Source organism: Solanum dulcamara, chromosome 8 (assembly GCF_947179165.1).
Source record: "Solanum dulcamara chromosome 8, daSolDulc1.2, whole genome shotgun sequence".
In the NCBI taxonomy this organism is placed as follows: domain Eukaryota; kingdom Viridiplantae; phylum Streptophyta; class Magnoliopsida; order Solanales; family Solanaceae; genus Solanum; species Solanum dulcamara.
The window spans coordinates 71919888-71929955 of record NC_077244.1 but is presented as its reverse complement, the minus strand read 5'-3'; the positions used below and the strand labels follow the sequence as shown (position 1 = coordinate 71929955).

The 10068-nt window shown below is 34.5% G+C and overlaps 1 protein-coding gene across 1 annotated transcript; it reads right to left on the bottom strand.

The window, feature by feature from the left end:
• Positions 1–353: 353 nt before the first annotated feature.
• Positions 354–7982, bottom strand: LOC129900148 (anaphase-promoting complex subunit 11; the record flags this gene model as incomplete). Its single annotated transcript, XM_055975090.1, has 3 exons — positions 354–1231; positions 4512–4630; positions 7939–7982. Coding segments are annotated over 3 exons (279 nt in total), but the record flags the coding sequence as incomplete, so codon positions are not given.
• Between the last annotated feature and the right edge of the window lie 2086 nt (positions 7983–10068).

Genomic DNA, 10068 nt, shown 5'->3' with positions numbered 1-10068 from the left:
GTCATTTTTTATCCTTCTCAAGAATCAGCGGACGTCCTAGATGACATAATAATCACAAGATGGTAAAAACAATGATTCATAACTTGAGGAGAAATAAGGATATACTTTTAATACATTTAAAGAGTAGTTATACTATTACTTAAATGATGTATGAAATTAATTGTGTCAAGAAATTCAATTCATTTTGGTAAGAATGAAAACGATAGCCCTTGCTCATATTGTATGGGCCCCCTAAGCCCCTCCATTCCCCACCCCCCAAAAAAAGAAGAAAAAAAGAGAGGGCAATGTCAGCAGCTAACCCTCTGCCTACGCAAGAAAAAGAAATAAAAAAAACAATAGTAATAAAGGAATAGTTTGCTGCCAAAGAAGTTGCTTTGCTTTTGGCAGTAGCAACCAAATTACCTTTTAGTCAGAAAGATAGTACAAAAGCACTACGTACCTTGTGAAAAAGCCAACTCATACACATGGACTACTTGCCCATGTCTTTTTATTTAATACACACACGTTGACACCAGATTTTGTGCCCAACAATCACCACTAATTTAATGAGTCTCACGTTTATACAACATGAAGACAAGTAGATAACTTGATCTCATCGAAACCATTCTTACTGGTTTTCACATCTCTCAGATAGAAAGTATATAAGAAGCTGCATCCATAAGCTAAGCTTGAATCATGTCCTCTTTAGTTCACCATCTCTGCCAAAGACTATTATCAGACTATTACTGGAAAATAGTTCCAAGTACAATGAAGGTCACCATATTAAGGACAGGTTTAAAAAAGCTAATAAAGCTAACATCAAGAGAGTTTAAGAAGATCATAAAGCATTTATCATCCTCTTCATCTCAGTAGAACATCTCAGCTGAAGACTTTTGGATGGATGGCTCATAGAACATCTGCATCTGCTTCCAAGGCTGATAAAAATACACTATGCTCGGAAATAATATCATACTATCACACACAGACACTGTAATACCAAAATATATCAATAGAAAGCAAGCACTTATTACCCCTTCTCTCAAGAGGCATGAAACATAGAATCCTAGTTGTGGACTAAAATTTTGAATTCGTTCCTTCTACTGCCATTGATGAGCAGAGATGCGCATAATCTTTGTTCATTCTTTAAACTGCCATTCACGACGACACATAGGACAATGTGCTTGAGCAGATTGAGAATTCACCCACTTCAAGATACAATGAAGATGAAATGCATGGTTGCAAGCACCCCAAACTGCAATAACAAGAAAATTATCAAAGCATTAATAGCTTTAAAAAAAGGGGCCAGACTCCAGGGAGGTCATGTCAATACCATCCACAGAAAGATGATGAACCCTAACCATATCAAAAATTAAATAGTCACTGTTCTCTTCCTATCAAAAGATCAAATGTCACTTCCTCCTCATTTTCAAAATCCAGCCACACTCCTAATATGCTGTTTAATTAACATTTAATCTGAATTTGTTTAGAAATAATCAGAAGAGAAAAATGGAAGACAGCAAAATGGCATGTGTAGACATTCTTTTGGCAATCATCTTGCTTCCCCTTGGTGTTTTCGGCAAGTTTGGTTGCAAGGTACTACTACCTTCTCCCTTCCAGGGTATTGCCCATATAATAAAAGGCTTCATTCCGGTTAACTTATCACTACTGCAGACGAAAACTTGAGTATTGCCTGTAAAAATATAGCATCTGATGGATTTGCCACACGCAAATTCAGCATGGGTGGGCATGTTTCATCCCTTTTTATACCAGCCTTGTAGAGGCATAGAGAGATACCAAAGACACCCTTCTTGGATTTAAGGGTGGCCGAGGCTAGGCCAGGGCTAAGGGTTTGAGAGTTTAGGAGGCAAAGCTAAGTAAAATTTACTTTTTTGTTCTAAAACATTGGAAAATTGTATAAAGAAGGCGCAGATTTCACATGTTCTCTGAATAGAATCAACATCAGGATCTTATAAGAGTTTGGTTTGTCCACCTGAGATTGTTAGTAGTTGTATTAGAGACAACTTTACAATTGAAACTTGTGATGCATCTGGAGCTGTCCAATTATCCTCCATTCCATCATCTCTGCTTCTGGCATGTCTTAAATGTGCCAACAGAGACTTTCTCAAGACAGCTTCTCTCCCCATTTGAACTTGTAGTTAACACAACCTTTTAAAATATAGGCTTTGAAAGAGACTTTGAAGATAATAGTTAATATAGGGTATGTTGTAACAGCTTACTGAGTATTTTGGTCAAATATTTTCACCATAAGCTGCCAACAAAAACATACTACTACAAACACTTACCATGGATCTTGCATCTTTTGATAATCAGTATTAGCATATTATATTCAGCTGCTTGACTACATCTTACTATGACTAGTTCATATTGCTGACTCAAATTTGAAAATAAATTGTTAAGTATCCATTTGATTTGTCCTAGCTGTGAGACGCTTGTGTACTGATCATGCTTCTTTCCATGAAAACTAATGTCTATCTACTCTGATAGAAGCTTGAATAATCGCACTGTATCACCAACTTTAACTTTTATGCATGTTAGAGATCGAATTTTCTTTTAGGCATGAAGATAAGCTTCAAGTGCCAGTAGTGACTTGCATAAGCTCCCATAGACGAAGGAGTTTTCAGAAAATCACAACTTCTACTCAATAGTTTCCACAAAATAAGAGTACTTTTCTGAATTTCCATGCATATTTATTTGACGCTTTTTCTGCAATACAAGTTGGATATGTAATTTCCTTGAAGTTGGATAAGAAAAGGTAAGAGCACCCAAGGGTGTGGCCTAATGGTCATTGAAGTAGGTGGGAAAAGAACCGCGACGTCTCAAGTTCAAACACCAGTGGAGACAAACATACTCACACAAGGTGATTTTCCTATTTGTCTAGGCCTTGATGGAAGAGTTACCTGGCACCACAAAGTAGAAGGTAGCAGCTATTCCGTAGAATTAGTCGAGGTGAGTGCAAGCTGGCCTGGACACCACGGTTATCAAAAAAAGTAAGGATAAAGTTATTCATGGAATAAAACCAATGTAAACTACTTTTTCTGGGGATCTTTTAAATCCTGCTAGCAAGACAGGCCGATCCTAATGGCCCTCGGTTTATGGAAGAGAAGATATGGGGGTATAGGGCGAGACAATATTTTAAATCCTGCTAGCAAGACAAGAATCCATGCTTCATAGGACCAACTGCTCTCACTTCAAATAATCAACAGTTAAAGGAGGGCTGCCTGGGAAACGTTCCTACTACGCCTCTTTGGTGGTTTATGGAACAAAAGATATAGAAGACTGTTTCAGAGCAGTATGGTGTAGAAGCATTAAAAATTCGTTTCTTTTTCATTCATATTTTTGGTAGAGAGAAAATAACATGTTTATATAGCTATCAAAGTGGTTTGATGCACGTGGATGACTCATTTTGGTTCATATACGTTGTTTGCAAATTATTTACACCGATTGGGTGTTTAGTAATGAAATCAAACTAAAAGACTCCTGAAAAAACACGACTTAATGAAAGTGGTGTACTAAGGTAAGTACAGTAATAGTAACAGTGTGCAATTAAAGCAGAAACTCTCTCTGTTGAGTGCTTAACCAAGGTACTGTAGATTGAAGGGTCTTCATATAGATTGTAGTGCTAAGTTTTGAGAATAGCCATGTTTTAAGTAAAGCACCTACTAAGTTATCCAAAAAATTGTACCCATTACTATATTATTCTCCAGTCTTACAACCAAATAAACAAATTAAAACTAAGAGCCTGTTTGGATGGACTTATTTTAAGTAACTTATAAGTTGAAAACTGCTTATAAGTTTTTAAAAAAAATAGGTGCAGCCCAACTTTTTTTTTTTGACTTATAACTTATAAGCTGCTTAAAATAAGTCCATCCAATCAAACCCAATTATTTATTTGGGGCTTATTTTAAGCACAAAATGACTTTAAGTTGGTCAGTCAAACACTCAAAAAAGCTGAAAACAGCTTATAAGTAACTCATAAGCCAATCCAAACGGGCTATAATTTTGTCATCCAGTAGGAAAATAATAGGTAACACCTAGAATAAAGGACTACAGATATTGTCAAGGAACACTTTATAGCTCTCCTTGGGTTCATGAGTAATATCATATTAGAAATATGTAACCCTTGAAAATAAAGGCAGGGAGATTTTTCCCATTTTGTCAAACACGTGATGAATGCACAATTACATTTTTCTTTTTACTCTTGGCAAGATAGTCCAGAAGACTTATAGCCTCAATTGGAAGGCACCAACGAAAAATCTAGGAACCAAAATTTTCTGATGCTTAAATTATTTCACCAATTGCATCAACTATGTATTTCAAAGTTGAAAGTGCAAATACATATTGACAATGTACAAACACTGCTGATATGCAATCTACAAAACATAAATATTGTATCCATGTAACTATATTAGAATTGGTGAGACTCATTTATCTGGAGATACACTAGGTTTACATGTGAATGGTGATTCAGTAGCTTACTGAGAAAATTATCAGTGAGAGATAAACAGGCTTACTTAGTGGACAATCATCACCAGGGAGTTTGCAATCAGGACAACAACCATCAAAAGCCATCCTGCATATACCACAAGTTTCATCTTGAGCGTCCCATGTCCATGAAGCAACAGTGTGCCATCTGCAATACACAAGGAAGTAAGATGAAGTAATCACATGATGTAGTCTAAAGTCAGACAACTACTAAAATACCAAAAGTCATGAAGAGGACATACTCTATTCACGATCCCAGCAGAACACACAATAGAACTGGTTAAGGGAAATTTTATGATATAGTCTATCACAAAGAAATATAACATATCCTTCTGTCAAAGCATCTAACTAACTTGTAACATAAAGCTTACCCTTCATTTACTAAACAAAATTAGAACATGCACTTCTGCACCTCATTAAAAATTGTGAAATAATCGATGGAATATAAATTGAAGTAGATTTGGCTAGCTCACTCAGTGAGCTCCCTTCCTTTCACAGTTGAGGTGAAAGGTTCGAACCCATTAGTAGCGTTACATTACTTCCCCCCACCCCACCTAATGTAATAACTTATTTTCAAAAGAGAGATTTTTTCAGAGAAAAAAGACCAAAGGGCTAGTGAGAACGCTTCTTTGTAATCCTAAGAAGTTCAATGGCTCTACATTCTCCAAAAAATTCAGAAATCAATGATATTAAAATCCCAAGATCACATGAAGACATATCCAATCACTAATTACATATTTACAACAACAACAACAACAAAACAACATACCCAGCGTAATCCCCACAAAGTGGGGAAATGTATGAAGTGAGAATTGAACTAATTACATATTTAGACAAAAATATGCTTTCATATCAGAAATGATTTCCTAACCTTTGCTACAATTCACTCACTTTTATCTGCTACAATGAAATAACATATATATTAAACATTTCATATAAGTGAAATAACCACAACAGGATACGCAAAATCTTGACTTTCATCTGCAATATCAAGACCACACAAAAAAAAATGGTAAGGACACGAAAATGGGAATTCTAAATGTTATACTGAAGTGAAAATTGAATACTCTCTTTGACAGAAAAAAGATTAAAGTAATTTGGAAGAGATATAAACCTTTTTCTTAGACAAAAGTGATGCGGTAATCTATGGACTCTGAATTTCTGGGTGAAAATTGAACAGAAATTATCTCCTTTATAGGGCTTTATTTATACCAACTTTGAAAGTGGCGGAAAAACTAGTGAAAGATATTATATGGGCGGGCCTTCCTTGGAAGCAGCAGCAGCCTTTGGCTTCGGCTTGGCCCACACTGAACTAGTCCATCTCTTATCACGTGTAGGGGCTGGTCGTTCGGTCGGTCCGCTTTACTTCATATATTTCAATTTTCGCATCTGAAGTCACATTACGTCTATGTTGCTTGGACTTTTCAAAAATGTCAACGGGTGCATGCCGTACACCTTCGAAAGTAAGAGCTCGTGCAACTTAGCATTAGATAATAGTGTGGTTCATGAAGATATGAATTTGTCGTCGGAGTTGGAGGATAGTAATAGTAGTTAAATGAAGATGGACGGATATGGTATAGTGGTGGTTGTCACTGTAGTGAAATAAAGAATAAATGAAATTGATCAAGGATGGAAATTGTTTTGGCGGAGGCCATAAAAAGAAGAAAACGAGTGTTATGAGTGAGGGGAAGAAAAATTGTCCAACATAGCTTTTTTTACAAAGTTATTTTTCCCGTGTCAATTATTAATTTGTTGCTTTGGTATGTGAGAATGATCACACTCTTTATTGTGTGAGTGATTTTGTGTTTATTTCGTACACCTTCAATAGTCCTCCAATGTTCAATAGATAATACCTTTAGATAAAGTGTTCAAATGAATTTTTTTGACAAGTTTATGAGCCCTCGATGTATCTATCCTTACTTCCAATATCCCTCACCTGAAGATATCTTCATAGACTATCAAATGATTTAGTTTGGCTCTACTGGAAGGACAACATATGAATCAATTATTTTTCATTATTTGGAAAACAACTATTTCGATGGCCATTTGCAATTCGAACAGTAAGTTTCTTGACTGTATAACAGCCTTTATTAATGGATTGATATAAACTTTTTCCTTAATTGATAACTGTAAATCATTAGGGTTAATTTTCCTCACTTATTCTATCCATATATTGAGTTTGCGTAGTTGTATATAACTATATAGACATTTTAATTGTATCTTGAACTCGTAATAAGTTTATGAAGAGTTTCCCTGTCTCTTGCGGTAGATAATGCATTTTGATTTTTGCTTCGGATCTTGATTGAGGGTGTTTTCATCAAGATGAAATCTTTAGTCTACTGCAAAGTGTTGAGACTGGTGGAGTGAGAGAGATGATGTGGATTTCTTTCAACAATTGTATATTTCGGTTATTGGAGCGGATACATCAATTTCGTCTTTCCTGTCTCTTGCTGTTGATAATTAATTTTCACTGTTACTTCAAATTCTTATAGGGCGCATTGTTTCCATCGAATGAAAATTTAGTCTTGTGTAAAGTGTTGGGACTGGTGGAGTGAGAGAGACCGATGTGGTATTTCTATTTGGGAACTTTTTTGGTTATTGCAGCGGATTTGTGATTAAGCATATGCTTACAGACTAAGAGTATAGCTCCATCTCGGGCAAGCCATTGTTTTCCCTATTTTCATGTTATCTATATAAATGTATTATTAAGATCAACTAATATTTACATTTGTTTCGTAGATAGCAGAGCACTTCATCTCAGCTATAGAAGAGTCAAACAACCAGAATCCACAGGCACCGCTACTAATTTCTTATGATCCTGATAAAGTCAAAGGAAAGCTACTGCTTCCACGTAAAGACTTAAAGAAGGTACTCTGTTGTTTATTTTTTTATGGTCATATACACACATGGATGTTGTTGTGTCATTGTATTTCAAAACTTTTGGCATGCCTGCTATCAGTATTTGACTCTACTCAGGCCTCAGCTACTCTTTCTTAGCCATTAGTTTGTACAGGAAGTGAATTATGAATCCTGGATGGCATCTTCATAGCAGTTAAGGATGGCATTGATTGTTATCCATATCAATCAAGATAAAATTTCACCACTCCAATCCCAAGGCGGAAAGCAGAGAATTAAGATTTAACAAAAGCGATTCCATTCCAAAGCGCCTTGGTAATAAAAATCGCCCAGTCTCTAATTTTGTTAAGTTCATATGTCAACCTCAACTACACACCGTTATCGATGTGCGTCCAAGGGGCTCAAATCTCTACCAAATCCTACCTCCTCTAATATTGCTCTTTTAATTTTTTTGGTTTATGTACTCACTGTACTCAGGCCGGAAAAATATAAGAACCGTAAAAAATCGAGTCCATCCCATCAAAAACAGTGCATTCCACATAGATGGAGAAAATTAGGGCTCGTCATAAGATATGGAAGAAAATTGTTAAGCAAACTTACCTAAATGTCGAGGCTGATATCAATGGAGCTCGAAATCGGCCTTTCGGTTATCGGAATTCTAGGGTTTTGATTCAGCTATAGAAATTGCGGTGCTGTGAGAGAAAGAGCGAGAGGGAAATGGAAAAGCCCTTAGAGAGAGAGAGAGAAAAAGTAATCGAAATAAGGAAATCTTGATTGACCATGTAATTATTTAATCAGTAGTTAATTGGGTGTAATTCGCTTACACTCTACAATTTTCAAAAAAAATGTGTGAATTAATGTAATTACGTAATTACAAGCTTATTCTTTTTAATTTTGACTTTTTAATTTTTATTTTAATTTATTTTTTATAAATATTTTTTTAATTTGAATTTTATTTTCTTTTTTTCTCAACTTTACTTCATGTGATTTCATGAAAAAAAAAATTATTAGTTTTATATTTATTATTTTCATTAGCATAATTTTGTTAGTATTAGAATTTTTAAATTAAAATAGAAGTTATTGTTGAACAAAGTTTCAGATTTACGTTTTTTTAAAAAAAAATCATATTTATGTACGTTATGTTGAAATTTGACATAAGAGTAGTTTTGTGTTTAAAATTTTATTTTAAAATTAAAACTTATGTTATATTTTCAATTTCATTTATTTTATAGTATTAACATGATATTTCACATTGCAAGTCATTTATGACATTATATTTATAATATTAATATTTTTGGTCAAACATGCATGTTCAAAGAAATCTTGTGTTTTTAGTTTCTGTGATTAATCAATTAAAATATACTATTTTTAAAAAATATAAATCAATTATTTTTTATAATATTAGAAAGAACGTATTTTTATTAATTAATATATTTTCAAAAGATAATATATATATATATATATATATATATATATATATATATATATATATATCAGTTTATTTTGGAGGAGTGTCTCCAGCAATGCAGAACAAGATTTGGGATACTCTTTAGGAGAATTTCCTTTCAAATATTTAGGAGTTCCTCTATCTACTCAGAAAATAACCTTTACCCAATGGAAATCACTCATCGACAAAATCACACACAAGATTACTTCATGGACAGCAAAGACTCTATCTTATGCAGGAAGGGCGCAATTCATACAAACTGTCATCTTTGGGATTCAAGCATATTGGGCACAACTATTCATGCTACCTTCAAAAGTAGTAAAGCTAATTGAAGCACATTGTAGAAGTTTTTTGTGATCTGGCAGTAACATCATTACAAGAAAAGCATTAGTTGCTTGGGAGAAAGTATGTACTCCAAAATATATGAGAGGCTTAATATTACCAACATCAACATATGGAACAAAGCTGCAATAGTAAAACAATATTGGGACTTGGAACATAAGGCAGAAAAAATATGAATTAGATGAGTGCACACTTATTACATAAAAGATCAGCTATGCTGCACAAGTACAAGAAGCTGGACAAGTTAAAGATACTATAAGGAAGGTATACTATCACCTACTTGGAGATCACCCGAAGGTAGTATGAAAAGATTTAATGTATTCCAATCAAGCAAGACCACATACAAGATTTACTACGTGGTTACAATTACAAAGAAAGCTATTAACGGTTGACAGGCTCCTGAAATGGGGGAGATAGATGAGAAGTGCAGCCTATGTCAACTACATAATGAGACTCGAGAACATTTGTTTGTTCAGTGCTTTTTCACTAAAGTTGTGTGGGATAAAGTGTTGAAATGGATGCAGAGAACGCAATATGATTTGATCACTGGAAACACCATTTGCAATAGGTTATTAAACTATCCAAAGGCAAGACTCCTCAAACTCAATTGTTCAAAATGGTATACCCGGAAGTTATACATGCAATATGGAAGAAAGGAATAGTAGAATATTTGAGAAGAAGAGTCACACACACGAAGCAATAGCAAAGGAGATTGTATACGTGGTATGTGTTAGAGCTCCGATCCAACTGCAATCTGTCATTCATAGCTATGTATTTCCAGCAATAATAGTCTTAGGTAGCTTGTAATTGTATTTTCCTATTTTGAGATATAGCTTGATGAGTTGTAACAAGCTATTGATATGTAATTCCCTACTTTGGTGATTAATAAACAATACTTAATTACCAAAAACAAAAGACCCTTATTTGTCTAATATAATTTT